At 40.5% G+C, this 23,050-nt stretch overlaps 1 protein-coding gene across 1 annotated transcript in view; it reads right to left on the reverse strand.

The window, feature by feature from the left end:
• LOC129866608 (homeobox protein aristaless-like 4) overlaps positions 1 to 20,286 on the reverse strand; it is a 39,189-nt gene extending 18,903 nt beyond the window's left edge. The window contains exons 1-2 of the mRNA XM_055939364.1: positions 19,965 to 20,286; positions 7,667 to 8,007 (exon numbers count right to left, since the gene is read on the reverse strand). Of these exons, the coding sequence (XP_055795339.1) occupies positions 7,667 to 8,007; positions 19,965 to 20,286 (663 nt within the window). The remainder of the gene's footprint in view (positions 1 to 7,666; positions 8,008 to 19,964) is intronic.
• Between the last annotated feature and the right edge of the window lie 2,764 nt (positions 20,287 to 23,050).

Here is a 23,050-nt window from a genome sequence, read left to right on the forward strand (position 1 = left end):
AGCCTTTCAAAGCCCTTCGTGGCTACAGACGTGAGTGCTACGGGTCGGTAGTCATTTAGGCAGGTTAACTTGGTGTTCTTTGGCACAGGGACTATGGTGGTCTGTTTGAAACATGTTGGTATTACAGACTCAGTCAGGGACAGGTTGAAAATGTCAGAAGCCAGTTGGTCAGCGCATGCTCGGAAGTGCATGTCCTGATAATGTTGACCTGTTTTAAAGATATTACTCACATCGGCTACGGAGTGTGATAACACAGTCGTCCAGAACAGCTGATGTTCTCATGCATGCTTCAGTGTTGCTTGTCTCGAAGCAAGCATAGAAGTAATGTAGCTCATCTGGTAGGCTCGTGTCACTGGGCAGGTCGTGGCTGTGCTTCCCTTTGTAGTCTGTAATAGTTTGCAAGCCCTGACACATCAAACGAGTGTCAGAGCCAGTGTACTATGATTCAATCTTAGTCCTGTATTGATGCTTTGCCTGTTTGATGGTTCGTCGGAGGGCATAGCGGGATTTCTTATAAATTGTCCGAGTTAGTCCCGCTCCTTGAAAATGGCAGCTCTACCCTTTAGCTCAGTGCAAATCTTGCCTATAATCCATGGCTTCTGGGGTATGTACGTGTGGTTACTGTGGGGACAACGTCATCGATGCACTTATTGATATAGCCAGTGACTGATATGGTGTACTCCCCAATGCCATCGGAAGAATCCTGGAACATGCTTCAGTCTGTGCTAGCAAAACAGTCCTGTAGCTTAGCATCTGCGTCATCTGAGTGTGTCACTGGTACTTCCTGCTCTAGTTTTTGCTTGTAAGCATGAATCAGGAGGATAGAGTTATGGTCAGATTTGCCAAATGGAGGGCGAGGGAGAGCTGTGTGTGGAGTACAACCAGAGGAAAAAACCTCTAGACCACCTTTACATGTAAAATGCTGGTAGAAATTAGATAAAAACGGATTTAAGTTTCCCTGCATTAAAGTCCCCGGCCACTATGAGCGCCGCCTATGCATAAGCATTTTCTTGTTTGTTTATGGCCTAATGCAGCTCGTTGATTGCGGTCTTAGTGCCAGCATTGGTTTGTGGTGGTATATAGACGGCTACGAAAAATATAGAAGATAAACTCTCTTGGTAAATAGTGTGGTCTACAGTTTATCATGAAATACTCTACCTCAGGTGAGCAAAACCTTGAGACTTCCTTAAAAACTTCATAGGGATAGGGGGCAGTGTTTCCACTTTGAACAAATTGCGTGCCCAAACGAAATTTCCTCCTACTCTGTCCCAGAATGTAATACATGCATATCATTATTACTATTGTATAGATAACACTCTGAAGTTTCTAAAACTGTTTGAATTATTTATGTAAGTATAACAGAACTCATTTGGCAGACAAAAAAACTGAGAAGAGGTCAAAACAGGAAATGAGAAGTCGATTTTCAAAACAAATGGTCAAATGGTACACCGTCTAGATATGACCGAACAAACACTGCCTAGGGCTTCCACTAGATGTCGTCGTCTTTAGATTTTTTATTATTCTACTATAAAGAAGGGGCTCATAGGAGCTGTTCTAGTGAGGGGTCTCAGAATTCTCAGTCAGGATTTGCGCACGAGGGAGAGAGAGAGCTCTCGTTCCAATGCTCTTTCTTCAGACAATGAAATTCTCCGGTTGGATCCTTATTGATGATTAATGTAAAACACATACTAAATATGGATTGCAAACATCATTTGACCTGTTTCTACGACCTGTAACGGAACTTTTTGAGTTTTTGTCTGGATGGATTGTTCGTGCGTCATGAAATGGATTCCTGGGATGAACATGCTAACAACAAGTGGCTAAATGATGGGCTTTATGGAACTTTTCAGTCATTTATTGTCGATCTGGGAATCCTGGGACTGCCTTCTGATGAAGTTATTCGAAGGTAAGTGCATATTTATAGTGTTTTTGTAGCTTTTGTTGACACCAAAATGGCGATTATTTCTTTGGCTGGATTGTGCTCTAAAACGCCGTTCTCAGATGAATCTTTTTCCGTAAAGTTTATTTTGAAATCTGACACAGCGGTTGCATAGAGGATAAGTTTATCTTTAATTATGTGAATAACACTTGCATCTTTTATCAATGTTTATTATGAGTATTTCTGCAAAATCACCAGATGTTTTGGAATCAAAACATTACTGCATGTAACGCGCCAATGTAAACTGAGATTCTTTTTATATATATATATGCACATTAGCGAACAAAACATAAATGTATTGTGTAACATGATGTTATATGACTCATCTGATGAAGAATTTCAAAGGTTAGTGATTAATTCTATCTCTATTTGGGGGTTTTGTGCAAGCTACCTGTGCTGTGAAAGAAATGTCTGTGCTTTTTTGTATTTGGTGGTGAGCTAACATAAATATACGTGGTGTTTTCGCTGTAAAACATTTAAAAAAATCGGACATGTTGGCTGGATTCACAAGATGTTTATCTTTCAGTTGCTGTATTGGACTTGTTAATGTGTGAAAGTTAAATATTTCAAAATATATTTTTGAATTTCGCGCACTGCCTTTTCAGTGGAATGTGGGGGGGGTTCCGCTAGACAGGTTAATATTAGATTTCGTGCACCAGATGTTATTTACAAATAGGCACACACTGCCACCGCTTGTCTTTTAACCTCTAACGAGCCTCTACCCCGGATCCGGGAGCACCCCCCACCCCCCCCCCCACACTGATTAGCATCGCTAGCATAGCGTCACAATTAAATAGTAGCATCTAAATATCATTAAATCACAAGTCCAAGACACCTAATGAAAGATACAGATCTTGTGAATAAAGAAACCATTTCAGATTTTTAAAATGTTTTACAGGGAAGACACAATATGTAAATCTATTAGCTAAACACTTTAGCAAAAATCACCATTTTTCTTGTCCACCATTTTCTCTCAACACCAGTAGCTATCACCAATTCGGCTAAACTAAGATATTGATAGCCACTAACCAAGAAAAAACCTCATCAGATGACAGTCTGATAACATATTTATGGTATAGGATAGGTTTTGTTAGAAAAATTTGCATATTTCAGGTATAAATCATAGTTTGCCATTGCAGCCAGCATCACAAATCTCACCAAAGCTCCTAGAATTACTACAGACAGCAACGTGTATTACCAATTTACTCATCATAAAACATTTCTTAAAAATACACAGCACATAGCAATCGACAGACACAGATCTTGTGAATTCAGACAACATTTCAGATTTTCTAAGTGTTTTACGGCGAAAACACAATAAATCGTTATATTAGCATACCACATACGCAAACGTTACCCGAGCACTGATTCTAGCCAAAGAGAGCGATATCGTATCATCGCCAAAATATATAAATTTTTTCACTAACCTTCTCAGAATTCTTCAGATGACACTCCTGTAACATCATATTACAACATACATATACAGTTTGTTCGAAAATGTGCATATTTGGCCATAAAAAAACGTGGTTATACAATGAAAATAGTAGCAAAACAAGCCTGGAAATGTCGGTCGCCATCTTTGAGTGATCTAGTTTAATCAATAGCTAATCATATACTTGACTAAAAAATACAGGGTTGACAGGAATCGAAAGACAAATTAGTTCTTAATGCAATCGCTGATTTACATTTTTTTAATTATCCTTACTTTTCAATACAGGTTGTGCCAAGCGAAGCTATAGCAAACAAGATGGCGGCATAAACGTTTAACATTTATCGACAGAAACACGATTTATCATCATAAATTGTTCTTACTATGAGCTGTTCTCCCATCAGAATCTTGGACAATGAATCCTTTCTTGGGTCTAATCTTCTTTTGGTCGAAAGATGTCCGTCGAAATGCCCACTAACGTACGACCGGGACCCCGAAACGTGCCCGGAGCTTCAAAGTCTATTACAAAGCAATGCCTCAAAATCGCACTAAACGGATATAAATTGCTATAAAACGGTTTAAATTAACTACATTATGATGTTTCTAACACCTATAACAAGTAAAAAGATGACCGACGCTATATTACTGGCTAAACCAATGCTTGGAAAAAGGCCAGTCAGATATCCTTCTTGCGTTGAGCGCAGTGTCCAAAGGAAGGCTACTTCCGGTATTTTGTCATTTATAGAGCCAATGATTGCGCAATCGACTCCATTCAAATTGTCACCACTTACTGACATCTAGAGGAAGGCGTGGGCAGTGTTTGTATCTCATAGGATTAACAGAGACTTTTAAAACTGATCTGGAACCAGAGGCCAAGATGTCTAAATCTCACACACTGGGAGGAAAAGTGCTGTAGAATGAGTTCTGTTTCACTCAGAGACATAATTCAAACGACTATAGAAACTAGAGAGTGTTTTCTATCCAATAATAACAATAATATGCATATTGTACGAGCAAGAATTGAGTACTAGGCAGTTTAATCTGTAGAGACAATTATGCTAATTTGAAACAGCACCCCCTATAGTTGCAAGAAGTTTTAAAGGAGACAGCTGTTCTATCATAGCAACGCACCGAAATCCCAGACAGCTGTATGTTATCCATGTTGTCGTTCAGCCACGACTTGGTGAAACATAAGATATTAATTTTTAAATGTCCCGTTTGTAGGATAGTCTTGATCGGAGCTCATCCATTTTATTATGCAAATATTGCACGTTGGCTAATAGGACTGATGGTAGAGGCGGATTACGCACTCGCCGTCGGATCCTTAAAAGGCAACCTTTGTCATCAAGGCAAAGGGTGGCTATTTGAAGAATCTGAAATATATATATATTTATTTTTTTAAGCGGTGGATCAGCTTAATATTACGGAAAGAATGTTGCTTCCGTCAATGTAATTGTCTGCATCATTTCCAATCCCCCATATATTTTTGGAGTAAATATATAATATATATATCCATATACATACACGCATGTATACATATACACATATATACCTATACATACCTATATAGACATACATACTTTTTTTAGAATATACCTTTATTATTCCCCGCAAACCCTACCACCCTTCCCCCAATTGGAGTAAACCAATAAACACTTAGGCTTCTACCTTCAGTTTATATATTTTATACATATTTTACAGACACAATCTATTTTACAATAGTTATATTTTGTTTTTTACTCCTTCCTCTATTTCTGGAGAATGAAAGCGAAACAGTTCTGTCTGGTGCAGACACAAAAACAGAAAACAACTACCCACAAAACATAGGTGGAAAAAAGGATACCTAAGTATGGTTCTCAATCAGAGACAACGATAGACAGCTGCCTCTGATTGAGAATCACACCCGGCCGACATACAAGTTCCTTACTTTTTTCCCCTTCTACCTGCCTCTTCCATTTTTGTGGTAATGCTGCAATTAATTGGTTGTAATTTTGGGTAGAGCAGACATTTCCGTATGTCTGTGTTAGCTGTATGTGTAACATAACTCCACCAGTCCTATTTATGATATTATTCACAAAAACGATACCTTCCTTTTCTTTTCCCCCCCCGAAAAATACGTTTTTTTAATCAATTAGTATATTTGAGTTTAACCACAATATTGGTTGTATTATTTGTTCTGTCTTTTCAGGTGGATTAAACTGAAATTGCACCCAACTTTCTAAGGCTTGTTTACAGAATGATGATATTTTGGAGATTATTTCCTTTTCAAACAACTGAACGTGAGCAGGTGTAATCTGAATAAAGGGAAAAGACCCTTCTTGAACATGGGATGAGACATTCTTACCAATTTACGAGAGAACCAGTTTGGATTTAAGTATAACTTCTATATGACTGATGCCAAGGTCTGAAGGGTCTCATGCTTTGATATTTAAAAATGCCGTTCCAAATAAAATTTAATATTTCTTTGTTCATATAATTTAAAAAGCGGGTCACTAGGTGTAGGCAAAACCATAAGCAAATAGGTAAACTGTGGTATGACTAAAGAGTTAATCATAGTGATTTTTCCACAAATTTCCTTTCCATGGTAGAAAGATCTTATCTATTTTTGCTGACTTTCTATAAAAATTTATTGGAGTGAGATCATTTCTTTCTTTTGGGATTTGTATACTGAGTATGTCCACATCTCCGTCAGACCATTTAATTGGTAAACTACATGGTATTGTAAAATGTGAATTTTTTAGTGATCCAATACGTAATATAGTACACTTATCATAATTTGGTTTTAATCCAGAGAGGATAGCAAAAGTATCTAGATCCTCTACGAGGCGGTGGAGAGATTCTAGTTGTGGTTTTAAAAGAAAACATGAATCATCAGTGTACAATGACACCTTAGTTTTTAAGCCACAGATTTCTAATCCATTAATATTATTGTTTGATCTCATTTTAACAGCTAACATTTTGATGGCAATAATAAATAGATATGCCGATAGTGGACAACCTTGTATGCCGATAGTGGACAAAATTATTTACTATTTTACACCTAGCGTTACTATACATAATTTTAACCCATAGCACAAACTATAAAGATACAGAGAGGTGTTGGCAATAGTCTGCTAATAGCCCGTAATGGGCAATTATAATACATTTACATTTAAGTCATTTAGCAGACGCTCTTATCCAGAGCGACTTACAAATTGGAAAGTTCATACATATTCATCCTGGTCCCCCCGTGGGAAATGAACCCACAACCCTGGCGTTGCAAGCGCCATGCTCTACCAACTGAGCCACAGGGGACTACATGGTGTCCATGTCAGGATAACCAAAAGTTGGACTAAAGACTATCAGAAAGAATGTTGGTATTTGAGTGCGCCACTCCCCACGTAGGGCCACTGGGTCAGAAGACGAGGTGTCTCTATCTGGTTCCATTACCAAGATATTCCTGGTTGTGTATACCAGAGCCGACCCGAATCGACCACAGGGTCAGACGGGTCGACTGGGTCTCGCTCGGATGGTGCGCGTTCGGACACAGACCGATAGAGGCAATTCCTCATGGGGCGGGAGGAACCGTCCGTCTGAACACCGACCAAAGGCAGGCCGACAGGGGGCCTCCCAGGTGGAAAACAAATGCAAATCGGTCATTTATTTTACTGTTCCTCCACTTTACCAGACCAGGTTCTGTTGCCCTGACTGTCTCAGAGCATGCTGGAAAATTGAATGTGGCATCTGAGTGTTTCTTATTGCCTTGCCAAATAACTTTGAGTTTTATTTGTTCCTCTCTCTTTTTTTTCTTGAAATAAATGCTGTGTAGTGATGTAGTTTGAAGTAACATGGCCAGTTTGGTGGGAAGCCCTTGGCCTCTGACCTCTTAACAAAATCTGCAGTATGTAGAACTAAAGAATAGTATTCCCGCTAGTCCTGTCCACGGAAAGACAGAACGAGAAGGGAAGAAAAGATAATAGCCCATGCTATGTGTTCAGAACAAGGTCTGTCCACATGCCAATCTTCTCTCTCTCTCTGTCAGATCCCTGAGTAAACATGTACATGATGAAATGGACAGAGCTTCTACAGAAAACAGCTCATAGGAGTCCTTTTGGCCTTTCGATTTTTGCCAATATTGTGGAAGTTCCACTGCTGCTCTGACTATACCTATTCAGACCCTTCAGAACTTCCAAGAAGAAGGGGTAGGGAGAGAATTGGGACCGGGTATAATAGTAGTACTTCAGACCATGGTCCTCATCATGGTTTAGTGGTTGTTCAACTGAGCCAAGTAAAAGGTCAAAGCTCCGAAATCCTCTCACCTGTACTCGTGCTTCTGTCAGGACGGTCCTCAACGCCAGCTGTTCTCTGGCGTAGACGTCAGGGTAGTGGGTCTTCTGAAACACCTTCTCCAACTCCTCCAACTGATATGAGGTGAAGGTGGTGCGGATACGCCTCTTCTTCCCCTTGTTGCTTTCCGCAGCCTCGCTCCCCTTGTCCATGGGACTGGAGAGGTGGTCCGAGCCAGGGCCAAACCGGTCGGATTGACCCTGACCCTTGACCCCTGACCCTGGTTCCTTCAGGTTCAGATAGGAACCCTCTATCACAGGGGAGTCCGTTTTTAGGGTCAGCTCAGAGTCAGTTAGCCCGCCATTGTCTTTAGCTGTGGGGGGGATATGGGTGAGGGGGAGAGGAAAACAATATGAGAGGAAATATTTGTTTTTCAAGGTCCATGATTTCCTTCATGAGTGTGATATGGTCTCGACATGAATTCCAGACAGACATAAATCACTATTCATTGTTTACAGTTGAAGTTGGAAGTTTACATACACCTTAGCCAAATACATTTAAACTCAATTTTTCACGATTCCTGACATTTAATCCTCGTAAAAATTCCCTGTTTTAGGTCAGTTAGGATCACCACTTTATTTTAAGAATGTGAAAAGTCAGAATAATAGTAGAGATTTATTTAAGCTTTTATTTATTTCATAAAATTCCCAGTGGGTCAGAAGATGACACACTCAATTAGTATTTGGTAGCATTGCCTTTAAAATTGTTTAACTTGGGTCCAATGTTTCAGGTAGCCTTCCACAAGCTTCCCACAATAAGTTGGGTGAATTTTGGCCCATTCCTCCTGACAGAGCTGGTGAAACTGAGTCAAGTTTGTAGGCCACCTTGCTCTAACACGCTTCTTCAGTTCTGCCAACAAATTCTCTCTAGGATTGAGGTCAGGACTTTGTGATGGCCACTCCAATACCTTGACTTTGTTGTCCTTAAGCCATTTTGCCACAACTTTGGAAGTATGCTTGGGGTCATTGTCCATTTGGAAGACCCATTTGTGACGTTGCTTCAATATATCCACATAATTTTCCATCCTCATGATGCCATCTATTTTGTGAAGTGCGCCAGTCCCTATTTTGTGAAGTGATATCCTCTGGGTACACATTGTGCATTTTGTTGTACATGTCTGTTTCCCAAAATAAATTACATTCAATAAAAAAGGAGCCTTTTGATCCTGGACTTGGCGCTCCAGTATGCCATGCGGTAGCAGAGAAAACTGTCTATGACTTGGGTGACTGGAGTCTTTCACATTTTTGGGGCATTCCTCTGACACCTCCTTGTATCTTAGTCCTGGATGAAAGGAAGCTTGGCCTCAGTGATGTACAGGGCTGTATGCACTACCCTCTTTAGTGCCTTGCGGTCGGATGCCGAGCAGTTGCCATACCAGGCGGTGATGCAACCGGTCAGGATGCTCTTGATAGTGCAGCTGTAGAACCTTTTGAGGATTTGGGGACCCGTGCCAAATCTTTTCAGTCTCCTGAGGGGGAAAAGGCGTTGTCGTGCCCTCTTCCCAACTGTCTTGGTGTGTTTGGACCATGATAGTTGATTGGTGATGAGGACACCAAGGAACTTGAAACTCTCGACCCGCTCTACTACAGCCCCTATAGGGGTGTTCGCCCCTCTTTTTCCTATAGTCCACAATCATCTTCATTGTCTTGCTCACGTTGAGGGAGAGGTTGTTGACCTGGCACCACACTGCCAGGTCTCGGACCTCCACACTATAGGCTGTCTCATCGTTGGTGGTGATCAGGCCTACCACTGCGTCATCAGCAAATGATGGTGTTGGAGTCGTGCTTGACCACGCAGTCGTGGGTGAACAGGGAGTACAGGAGGGGACTAAGCACGCACCACTGAGGGGCCCCCGTGTTGAGGATCAGCGTCGCAGATGTGTTGTTGCCTACCCTTACCACCTCGGGCGGCCCTTCAGGAAGTCCAGGATCCAGTTGCAGAGGGAGGTGTTTAGTCCCAGGGTCCTTAGTGATGAGCTTTGTGGGCACTATGGTGCTGAACGCTGAGCTGTATTCAATGAACAACATTCTCACGTAGGTGTTCCTTTTGTCCAGGTGGGAAAGGGCAGTTTGGAGTGCAATCGAGATTGCGTCATCTGTGGATCTGTTGGCGAATTGGAGTGGGTTTAGCATTTAGCAAGATGCTGTTGATGTGAGCCATGACCAGCCTTTCAAAGCATTTCATGGCTACCGATGTGAGTATTACGGGCAGTAGTCATTTAGGCAGGTTACCTTGGTGGTCTGCTTGAAACATGTAGGTATTACAGACTCGGTCAGGGAGAGGTTGAAAATGTCAGTGAAGACCCTTGCCAGTTGGTCCGCGCACTCTGACTCCCGCAGCCTTGTGAATGTTGACCTGTTTAAAGGTCTTGCTCACACCCAATTGCACAGGCCTCGAGCTTAATGATGATCTTGGATGGTACTATGGTGTTGAATGCTGAGCTATAGTCAATGAACAGCATTCTTACATAGGTATCCTCTTGTCCAGAAGGTTAGACTCAATAGAGGACATGATATCTGATATCTGATATCTTTTTCTAAGTCTTTCTCCAGACACAGCTGAAAACTACAAAATTGGGTTCTGATCAAAAGTAGAACACTTTATAGGGAATAGAGTGCCATTTGGGACACAACAATCACACCTGCCTTGTATTTATGGGGTGGCTAGCTCTTCTGTTGTGCTGTGTGGCTGTGTATGGCCTGCATTTCTGCAGACTCCTGCCCTCTAAGCACTCTAATTGGTTCCACTGGTGATCTGATTTCAGCCATTGCTGTGGACTGTGGTCAGGTAGAAGTTTCTATAGGTTGAGGATCCCTACCCCTACAACCTCCCCTGGCCCTGTTGTACCATGCATTGCATGAGGCACTAGCCTATAGCATGTACAGGACCAAGTCTAAGGCACTATAGCTGAGACACGAGTTTGTAGCATTAGCCTCTCTTAATGATGATAATGCCTGGTACAAGAGATGCAATATAGTTGATATGTTATGCTCAGTTCCGAAGGAAAGATAATGAATCGTCTGAAATATTCTAAAATATGTGAAAAGAGCACAGCCATTGAACCGCAGTAAAGGTATGCAAGGTATGCACACATGTAAACTCGTTCAGAAAGTCAATTCAATTGAGTACAGTCGTTGAAGTTTAACAATTGTGGGAAAACAGAAAGGTTCTCATAAGCATGATGGCGGTGTGCGTATACTGTGTGCATTTCAAGCTAGGTGTGAACATAACATGCACAGAGGGAATATACACTACATGACCAAAAGTATGCTCGTCGAACATCTCATTCGGGCCTTATACAGTATACCTATGCATTGCAGAAATGTCAGCTATAGAGAAATGTCCATGGTTCCCAATCTACCATAACAAAATGTATTCACAATAAGCTGGGTACAGTTCTGCTGTTGACGGAGAAAATACATTATAAAGTTCTGCTGTTGATGGAGAAAATACATTATAAAGTTGTGCAACATCTCCGCTCCCTTGAGCACCAACTCTATCCTCTCCAAAGTTATGATGCCTTCAGAGCATCATAGCCCATGCCCAATGCAACATAGCCCAGCCCATGCCCAATGCCCATGCCCAATGCAACATTTTACAGCATAACACTGCACAGCTTTCCTCAGGGGAGACATATTGCATTTAAGGATCGCAGTTGAAATGGCTCTGCTCTGTTATTGGTCTTTGCAAAGTGTTTTTGATGCCGGGTTGAACTACCCGTGGCCCTCATCTTTGAGAAAGACGCACGTAAAATGTGTGTGATGAGAATTTAAGCTGAAATAAAAGGCCTTACTCCTATTGTTTGCAGTCAAAGGAAAGGCTGTTTTTTTTTTTACTTCATGGGGTATACTTTGGTGAGAAAAGGTGCCGGCTGTCGAGGTACAATCTCGTGATGAAAAAAGGCCCACAATGTTACTGTAACCTATGCAGATATAGGATCTTAATTTGATCACCCCGTTGCGGAACATTCCTCCAATGCAGGTAGGAATTCATTTGAAGTATAAAAAGGCTTCTGAAGTTTGTAATTTCCACTTTGAAATTTCTGACTTGATTTTCCCTTACAAAAAATGTAGGCTATCAACCCCTACAAAAATGTCTAATAGTTATAATCCACATAGTAATTCACATTTCTTGTTGCTCCGGGATTATTTTCCTTCTGTTAGCAAACTGGCTCAAATTAAGATCCAACATCTGTGGTTCCAATGTCCACAGTTAAACATTTCGCTCACTGCATGAAATTGAGGCTTCATTTGAATTTCATGCTTTTATGAGTTATGGAAATGTGTTTGGTAATTATATGCTAATTAAAAGCAACAATAATGATCATATGATGGATACATTTTTTCAATGTGGGAATGGCCTAGTCTGTGCAGCAGTTATGTTTTTAGGAATTAGTCATTTCCCACTTTACTTTACTTTTTCTTTTAAAATTATCAGGATGATTGCCAATGGAAATAGAGGTTATCCAATAATAATATGAATAATTATTATTATTATAATGTGGTGCTAGTAATATTATTCAGTTTATAATATTTTCCTTATTGTTTTTTTATGTTGCTGTTTTTGGTGTATGTTTTGAAGACTTTAATTTTCCTATTTTTAAGTCCGTTTTAATCAAGGTTCAAATAACGGGCTTTTCTTTCTCTGTAAAACTTCCCCCGCAGTGTAAAAAAAACGCCACATCTCTGGATATTAGAACTTGTGCATTCTGTCTAAAGGTCGGGCATTGGAGCAGCAACAAACTGTGTCATAACATCTGTATAACAGTTGCTTTTAAATTATTTAAATACCTGTCATTCTCTGCAGCAAATATATAAAAGAAGAGGGTCCTATGTCTTTATTCCCTTCCCTTGCTTTGTGTTCTTATTATTGTCTTTGCGCTCAGATTTAAACACAAAACCAGATTCTTTTATTTTCAATATATGTCATTCCTTATTTTTTTAAATAATTTTCTTTTCATGAACTTTAATAACACTTCAGTGTGTCAATCATTGCAATGGAAGGCCTATAGGCATCTTGCAATCCCAACTACTTGTAGATGTGTATGGTCAACGCCATTACACTGTGCTTTCATATTAACATCATCATTGACGTTATCTTAATTTCTAGTTCACCATCGACGTAACATTACTGCAACCAATCTTCTAAGTTGATATGAACTTGGAACATAGTCAGACACCGTCCAAAGTCTCTTGTGCTATGCAGCCATGCTCATGGAAGTCAACCCGCTGGCCATATGGCCGTGTTGTCGGTGAATTTAATAAGAATGTGGCATTCGAAACAAAGTCTATAGGTTTTGCCTCCCCAAAAATAAGTTTAGGCTATAGTATATTTCAATCATTAGGCTAGGATTTTGGACTGATGGTTTTGGGCCTATAACGTAAGTACCTATACATTCTCAAATGATTTAAAATCATAATTAAAATCTGTGTCGTGATAAACATATCAGGTTTGAAGGTAAGACCCAAATGCAGACTGTGTCGAAGTAACAATGTTAATTACAGCAACATGGGCAGGCAAACGACAGGTCAAGGCAGAGGTCGATAATGCAGAGTGGTGGGGCAAAGGTACAGGATGGAAGTCAGGGTCAGGTCAGGCAGAGGTCGGTAATCCAGAGGTGGGGCAAAGGTGCAGGACGGCAGGCAGGCTCAGGGTCAGGGTAGAGTGGTCAGGCAGGCGGGCTCAGAGACAGGACAGGCAAGGGTCAAAACCAGGAGGGCGAGAAAAAGAGAGACTGGGGGGAAAGCAGGAGCTCAGACAAAATACTGGTTGACTTGACAAACAAGACAAACCGGCAACAGACAAACAGAGAACACAGGTATAAATACACAGGGAATAATGGGCAAGATGGGCGACACCTGAAGGGGGTGGAGATAATCAAAGACAGGTGAAACAGATCAGGGTGGGACAAAACACGATTTAGATATGTCATTGTATATGTGCTTTAAGTTTATTAATAATACTTTTCTTAATACCTTATTTAATATTAGACTACCGGACCAGTATGATTTAAAGATATTGAGAAAATTAACTTTTAACCACTTTGGGCAACAACAAAAAAGTGATTTCCAAAAACAATCTGTCAGTTTATTATACCCTGCCAGGTAGTCTGTTAATTTCTAGTATTGTATCGTTAGATGAAGGCAATGGTTTGGATGGCAGGCCATAATTTAGAAATGTAGGCCTAACCATAATTTGTGCATACTTGTGTTTAATATGATTGTTCAAACAATACCACTTTGATGCCTATAAATAAATAATATTGCCTCAAGTCTGTGTGTGTGTGTGTGTTGTATGCCAAGTATTTCCATATTTCCCAGCATGTCTTCTGAGTGAATGTGAGTAAATCGGGACTAGGCTAATTCTACTTAAATAAATATAGATTATTAAATAATTTGAGATGTTGCTTAACTTCAGATTAATTAGTTCTAGACTGAGTCCCAGACTGAGGTAAATAAGGACTAACCAGTTAATCTTTGTGAAGCATGATGCCCTGAGGATGCTTCAAAAACCAGTGATGGGACACTAATACGTAAGCATTGTGTGGAATTGGAGCAAGTCACCTAAACCAAACAACGGACAGAGGTAAAAGAAAACGTTCAAAGAATTTCAGTGACTTTGAAAAAACCCTCTTGAAGCAAATGATGTCAAACCACCCAATTATCGAGAACAAACAGCATGATTCATCACCCCGAAAATAAGAAAAATAATGTCTGGACTACCAATTCTAATGAATTCAACTCAAATTACAAAACGATGCTACAACAACTTCAGGTAAGATAATGTATTTATTGTTGGCCCACTTTTACAAATCAGAGTCACTTTGAAATGTTAGCGTTTTGTGTGACACAACACAGTGGGGTCTTAACATGTTTCTCAAACTATTCTCAAACAATTTCACACAGTTACAAATATCATTTCTACATTGTCTTGTCTTTCTAAGTTCCTGTGAAAAAAACATAATATGACATCCACCTGTACAGCCAATGACTCCAGGGAAGTTCCCATATTCATAGAACTCTACAGTATCTTGTAGTTGGCTTGGGCAGCATCATCAGGGGAACTTGATGTAATTGTCTTTCAGTTGTTCACATGTAGCATTCTGCATACAGTCGACTCACTTACACCACACGAATCTCCGGTTTCACGATGGAAGGTTCCAGATGGATTCCAAAACCGTCAAGATGATCAGTACTTGCAGGGACGGAGGGATGGGCCTTCCCCGACAAGAGTCAGAAGAAGGCCTTGGCTCAAGCAAACAAATGTCAGCAGCATTTTCTTTGTACATACGGAAACTGTTCTGTCCGCCTTGGTGATGCTCTCTGATCGCCATTGAAATAGTCCTGGTAATACATTTTCCTCCATTGCCAAGGTCAACCCGGGGGCCAACATCCATTCATCAGAGGCAGGCTTAACTTCAGGCCAGGTTTAATTTAAGCCTTCACTTAGCTCTAGATTAACTCTAATCGTCATTCTGGAAATCACACTTTTTAAATCTAGACTAGAACAAGTTTGAGACTATTTAGTCCAGTTCGTCCAGTTTAAAAGTGGCTTAATCTGCGTCGGTGAATCCACCCCTTTATGACCAGATTTCATAGAGCCTTTAGTTATGGCCTTATTATCTTCGACTTTGTGGTATGAAAATCCTGGCTCATGGGTCGCATCAGACCTTCGAGTCACAATATACTGGTTTGTGGAGTGATTAGTAATTCCTATCAGAATCCAGGATATCCAACAATTCGAATTTATCACCCACAACCTGCACTCAGAATGATTGCTACGGTGAAGGACTTCAAGAAGACTACCTAAACCATCTAAACTGGAACAACAGTCTCAGTAACAGTCCAACACCTTACAGATTGGATTAGTTTAGAAAAATGTTATTTCTCTTTGTATAGTGTAGGATAAATTAAATCAATGCGCATGAGGAAACATCGATATTAAAACTATTCTAAAAATCTACCAGCAACAAATCATGCTGGGAAATATGATAATGTAGCCCCTCCCACATCTTTTTCAATCAGAAAGTTAATGGAAATGAATGAACTCAACACAGTGGAGTAAGAACAATATTTCCTCCCTCAATTGTCCAGGGCCTTGTTTCCCAGCTTTGAGGTAACTTATGAATTAAGATGATCGTACCAGATGCTTCGCTATTTACCGGCCACATTTTATAGAGTGTTTCCCAAACAAGCATGTAGAGTGAACATGTAACGTTATTCTATTTCTTCCTCCTCCTCGGATGAGGAGAGGCGAGAAGGATCGGACCAAAATGCAGCGTAGGTGGAAAACATGATGAAATTTATTTAAACAAGACGACGAACACGAAGAACACTTGAATAACTACAAAACAATAAACGATGTGAACAAACCTGAACTAGAGAACATAACGCACTAACAGGAACGAACACATACACGAACGAAAACGAAACAGTCCCGTGTGGTGCGACATACACAGACACAGGAACAATCACCCACAAACAAACAGTGAGAACAGCCTACCTTAATATGGTTCTCAATCAGAGGAAACGTCAAACACCTGTCCCTGATTGAGAACCATATAAGGCTAATAGAAAAGAACCCAACATAGTAACACATAACATAGAATGCCCAACCCAACTCACGCCCTGACCATACTAAACAAATACAAAAACAAAGGAAAACAGGTCAGGAACGTGACAGAACATGTAAAAGCCAATTTATGCTTGATCTGGCAATGTGGTCTGGAGGGTGTGATGCAATTGGGGAGTCTCCGGAAGCATGCTGAGCCCAAATCAAGCTCAGCATCGCCATGGCCTCTCCAATGTTTTAACGATGTGGTGTTTCCAATTTTTACTGGATAAGATTCAGCTGTGTATAAAACTAAGCTTGACAAAATGTTACAAATGCATATTTCAAATGTACAGTACATTAGAAGAACAATAAAGGACAGCACTCCGGTGAATAAACGTAAATAAACATTTGTATTGCCCCACGAACGTTTTGTGTATGAGCCCTTCTTCAGAGTGCATAGGAGGCAATGGCAATCAATGTCACGACAACAATACAGCCTAGGGGCCTCCCGGGTGGCGCAGTGGTCTAGGGCACTGCATCGCAGTGCTAACTGCGCCACCAGAGTCTCTGGGTTCACGCCCAGGCTCTGTCGCAGCCGGCCGCGACCGGGAGGTCCGTGGGGCGACGCACAATTGGCATAGCGTCGTCCGGGGTAGGGAGGGTTTGGCCGGTAGGGATATCCTTGTCTCATCGCGCTCCAGCGACTCCTGTGGCGGGCCGGGCGCAGTGCGCGCCAGCCAAGGGGGCCAGGTACACGTTGTTTCCTCCGACACATTGGTGCGGCTGGCTTCCGGGTTGGAGGCGCGCTGTGTTAAGAAGCAGTACGGCTGGTTGGGTTGTGCTTTGGAGGACGCATGGCTTTCGACCTTCGTCTCTCCCGAGCCCGTACGGGAGTTGTAGCGATGAGACAAGGTAGTAATTACTAGCGATTGGATACCATGAAAATTGGGGAGAAAAGGGGATAAAGATTAAAAAAACAAAAAAACAAAACAATACAGCCTACACACAGGTGGGCATAAGTATACATTCTTATAGTCAGTTTTGGCCCAATAAAGAGATCCCAGCAGAGGGAGCTGGGGGAAACATGAAAATAAAAGACAAATAAATATAGAAACACACAATAAAATATACATTATGATGTCATAGCCTAAATGTTAGCAGGGTATTTTTCGGCCTACTTATTTATAACCTTATACAAAAAAACAAGAAAAGGAACATTCCGCATTGAGGCGGTCTATATCCAATGTCTCTCTTTGGAGAACTCTCTTACCCATCCCCATTTGGGGTAGAATACCCTGTAACACGAAATATGTTACGTGTCCTTACGTGTTCCTATCGTATAAGAGCTCCATTCGCAACCACGATGTTGCCATGCATTTCAATATCCATAATCATGTACTTTAGTGCCTTACGTTATATGGGCATTGAATTGGTAAAGAATAAACCATGTAGGGGAAGAGATAGGGATAAATGACTTGTCCAAAGAGAGAAATAGACCTATTGGATCATTTTTGAAATATGTATTTGTAACAGTTTGACCATTTTGTTCTTTGGATGTTATACTAGGACGCAGCATCCGATCTAAGGGGGGAGTCGAGCATGTTGTTTATCTTTTCATTAAATATTACATTAGATCCTATACATTGCCCATGTGAAACATGTATCATCGTATGAGCGTGCCCATTCACACAGAACATGTAGAAATTGTTTTAGAATGATATCTTGTGAGGTAAGGCAGAAAAGAGGCCTAACGATGCACTTTGGCTGCTCTACAAGTAGTCTAGATCAGAGCTTCCCAAAGTCGGTCCAGGGGCCCACCCTGGCTGCACGTTTTTGGTTTTTGCCAAAGCACTACACAGCTGGTTCAAATAATCAACGCTTGATTATGAGTTGGTTATTTGAATCAGCTGTGTAGTGTTAAGGAATTTAAAATGAAATGTGCACCCAGTTTGGGAAACCCTGGACTAGATCGCTCGTAGATTTGCGACGGTTTTTAAGAGCCACGTTACTAACGGGGGCTCTGAGAAACACATCCGCTACTAAAGATACATCGTAAAATGGTTCTACTGATAATCTTAACGCTACGAAGGCTATGGGAAACAAGGCCCTGTTCACTACTGCTGAAATGTAGATAAGGTGACAGACATTCCAAGCACTGATCTGAATAAAAAAGGCATGGAGAAAGTCACATGCATTTCTAATGACTAAATGCACTCTAAACCGGACGATGGGAAAGTAAACACCAGTGTTTAAAATCTGAATACTTAGGTCATATAGGCAGTGGCGGTTCTGGGGGGCGGCGGCCAGGGGGGGGCCAGTGCCCCTGTGACAACAATTTTGGACCCCCTTGTGGCCCACCTAAATGTGAAGTATGAAATAATTTTGACAACAAATTTTTGCTATCGTTCTTTTTTTACATCCGTTATTAGACAGTGGCAACGCTGATGATTATGAACATGGTCTTTTGCCTGCTAATGCCTGCAATGCAGTGAAGAAAACGATATGACAACAATAACGTCTAATGTAACTGGCCCCTCTAACAGTACAACTGGCCCCAGCTTGGCCCCCCCAGTTGAAATGGTCTAGAACAGCCACTGCATATAGGTGTTCTGGTTGGAAACTGATTCGGAAAAAATAGAATATCATATTTAATCTTACATTCTAAACGATGAGAACACTTATTGGCAAATCTCAATGCCTAATGTTTAAGTGTGTGTGTGTGTGTGTGTGTGTGTGTGTGTGTGTGTGTGTGTGTGTGTGTGTGTGTGTGTGTGTGTGTGTGTGTGTGTGTGTGTGTGTGTGTGTGTGTGTGTGTGTGTGTGTGTGTGTGTAGGCTGCATCACTTGCTCCCAGTCCCCATAGAGCCCAATTCCGTTGGTGAGAAATCGTGCAATAAATCCTTGGTCGGCAAAATTTTCAGATTATTGCTTAATCTCATATTTCGGGGACTGTCCTCTGAGTTTCTATGCTATAAAATAATCTATATCAGTCTAATTGGCTCCCTTTTTGTGTTGAAATAAGTGATAATATAAGTTGCATACGATGGTATGTGCATGAGGTTTGCTGGTGTGTTGAGAAAGTATAGGCCTGTATACATACTGTAAATGTTCAAAAATAAGCTATTTGCCAGGGGTCCATGGTATTACAGCTTCTGCTAAATGGCATATATAGGCCAAGGTCAAAATAATACAGATTATGCCAGAATGAAAGTCAAATCATTTCGCATTATTTGTCATTGGATTTTCTTCACCAACAACTTGGCTTCATAAATGATGTGGTCATGCAGTTTCTAACAGACAGACGTTGGCGTGTGTGTCTTCTGTTAGAAAGATGCTTTGGGGATTTTAAATGCTGGCTTCTCTTAACAAACTCCTGTTGCTCTCTGACCCCCCTAGCCTATAAAATCAACACATTTCCCTTTAATTGTTAGCCTTGTTGCCCACACGATGCTTGGTTGTTAACTCATGGTCTAGTTAAGATGCTGATTGACTGACGATGGCCTAACCGCCTAAACGTTGGTTTTGCGCGTTGCCTCTGAAATTAATAAATAGCTTAACATAACTTTGAAACTCTCTTATTTAAGTGCGGAACCTCTTTACAAATGAATCTGATGTTTTAATTTGGGTCATCGCACCAGTTCTGAGCGCAGTGGTTTTAATCAATAACCTTTGTGAGCAGTGCAATCAGCATCCAAACTTACAACCGTTTGGAACTCACCATAGCAGGGGATAGACGCGCCGTTGTGTCCTTTGCTTTCGGGGGATGTTTTGCAACCTGGCGGTTGTATGAAGAGGTGGTTTAATAAATTGTTGCTTTCCTCTGAGGCGGCATCCTGTGACTGGCACTCCTGTTGTTGTGAAGGATTCCGAGACTTCTTCCCGTAACCCTGTTGTCCTTTGCTTGGTAGGAATGTTGGGCTGTATTTGGATTCACTCGTTTGGAATGTCCTTACGGGATTCGTGCCGTGTGACGAAGACGTGTTATAATATGAATCCATCGATGTGATATTACAATATGAAACGCACGTATCTGCGTTCATTCCAAACATTTTATTTAAAACCAAATCGAAAAAATCCAAACTGTTTCTTCGCTGTCCTTTTACCCTGCAGAAAGCACTGGCGAACACACTCCCACACACACTTTCTCTCACACATACTCTGGGCGCATCTGGGGTTTGTTATAAAATGCATCAGATGTTTTTCCAGAGTCTGAAGCAGACTGAACAAATGCGAAGAAAGCCCCCTGAAGGTTTACCGGGGTAAGGAACCAAATTGACTCGCATTAGAGATGATACCACTGGTCCCACTAAAGTCCTCGGCACATGACACTCCAACCTTGTCGCTTCATAGACTTAGTTCAAGTAGAATTAGCCCACCACCGTTATTATTCAGACACCAGAGATGAGAGATGGGAGGTCAAACTAAGAGCAGATTTAGCTTAAATTTTTTTGTTGACCCAGGTTAACGAGGGAGACACAACACATTACATTGATTTGAATAGGAGTGAATATATAACTGTGGGGGGTGTAATTGTTCTGAGTCAATGGCATTATTTATCCTTTATTTATGCAGGTAGAAATATATATTTTTAGGATAGGGTATTTCTACAGAAATACAAACACCTGCACAATGTTAAATACACTATAAAGACATACTGCTCCATGTCATAACAAGCAGGGGCAAACATTTAATTGTGTGAACATTTTAATTTGGGGAGTTTACCAGCTTTTAGATATCAAATAAAATACACAATTTATTTTCATTATTTTAGGCTTCATTATGCGCCCAATTCATTAACATTGAAATGACTGTTTGACTGGCAATCAAACTGATTTCTTGTAAACATTTGTTTTACGGTATTAGCACTATACAGTTCTGTGTCGGCACGGTATACATTTTCTCAGTCTGCCCTTCTGCTATTTACGACAACGTTTTCAGTACGCAGTCAATGATGAAACTAGTATTAGTCTTGTTGGTGATTGCTGCAGGGAAACGAGGTTAACGGAATAAAATCGCTCCTCTACCGAAATAAAACACGTTTACTTAAAAAATATATATTTTCTTGAAGCTGCATCATTATAGCCTACTGTAATACCATTCGTTATGGGGTTATTGTAGACAGTAGACTATTACATTGCAAATTGCCATAATTATTAGTAGTTGAAATTGACAACAATGACGATGCCGATAGCAATAGTAGACTTATAACTAGACCTATAGTGATGATAGTGACACATGTGTTGTGATAAAAGCAACATTGACGTTGTATTTGAATTAAAAACAAATGCATGAAGCTTGAAACCTATAGCTTCAATGTTTTGTGAAAATGTATATATGTCAAAGTCCTACCGTTTTTGATGAACAAGTAACAAAGTGGAATCTAATTTGTTTAACTGGTAATGTATTTGATTGCATGAACATCATTTAGCTAGCCTTTTCAATCTGACAGATGTATTTGTTTGCTATGTTACTTTTTGGAACGGATTTATTTTTACTCGATCCATGAATCAAAAGCAACAGTAGGAAATTCATACATTTCTTCTACAAATTGGAAATATTTTCACCTACAGTACGAGTCAAAAGTACATACACACCTACTCATTCAAGGGTTTTTCTTTATTTTTACTATTTTCTACATTGTAGAACAATAGTTAAAACATCAAAACTATGAAATAACACATATGGGAATCATGTAGGAACAACCATGTGTGTCACTAATAACATGGATGGGCATCTCTCACATTCACTTGAAAGGCATGCTGGGAAATATGGAAATAAGGCTTAACAACCTACAACAAGGTTGTCCAACTGGCCGAATTGGTCCGTGGGTGGTTTTATTTGGTCTCCCAAGTTTTCCGCATTTTCATTGTTGGACATAAACGACTGTAAAAACACCAGGACATCAGCTTCAAGTGATTTTACTTTTGGAAATCAGTTTCCCAAGTATTCCCATGCATACGAGAGATGTGATTGTATACAAATGTAAGCAAGGTTTGAGATTATTATATTTGAGTCAAATTTGACCCATTCCAAGAAGCTAGGCACGTCACTACTTCATAGGAGAGGCATTTGAATTTAATATTTTAGTATTTGATCAAAATGCGTTTATTTTGGTAGAAATGCCTTCATGTGCCTTAATAACAACCTGTATGCCATCTGCAAATACGAATAATATTATTATTATTTTTTTACAAGCCTAGGTGGTTTAGCCACTGAAAAAGCCAGGAACCTTCCCACTAGCTATGATTGGCTGAGAAAATGGATGGGCTGGAACTGCCAGCTTCTGTCTATAACATGAGCTGCTCACTATGTGTAAATAACCCTTGCTACCTCAGCTTTTTTTTAAGATATGTTATCCATGGAGAATTGCAAAAGTTTGCTACTGCTCTCATCATTGCTCCCCTGAATTTAGCAGGTGCTATCAACAAAGATCTGTTGGAAAAAGTTGTGATGCACACGGTCATTGTGAACCGGAGTGACTTGACACAATGGGCCAAATAAAATTGAAAATACACTCTGCCGTGAAGCGTTTATCCATTTATACAGGTAAGAGTCTAGCTACATTTTCTAAATTTGTCAGAAAGTTGTATTCATTGCAAGTTAAAGCTAATGTTAGGTAGCTGGCACGCTAGCTAGCGTTACGTGTAAGATATGTGTGGTAATATTACTCATATCTCAAAGCCATTTTTTGCTAGTTAGAGCCTAATGTTAGCTAGCTAGCTAACATTTAACCTAGTTGGTTAGCTTTAGCTACCTGCAGATTTATACTACAGCATTTCATGCATGGTGGCTAGCTACGACAAT

The sequence above is a fragment of the Salvelinus fontinalis genome, chromosome 12 (genome assembly GCF_029448725.1).
Source record: "Salvelinus fontinalis isolate EN_2023a chromosome 12, ASM2944872v1, whole genome shotgun sequence".
Lineage (NCBI taxonomy): Eukaryota > Metazoa > Chordata > Actinopteri > Salmoniformes > Salmonidae > Salvelinus > Salvelinus fontinalis.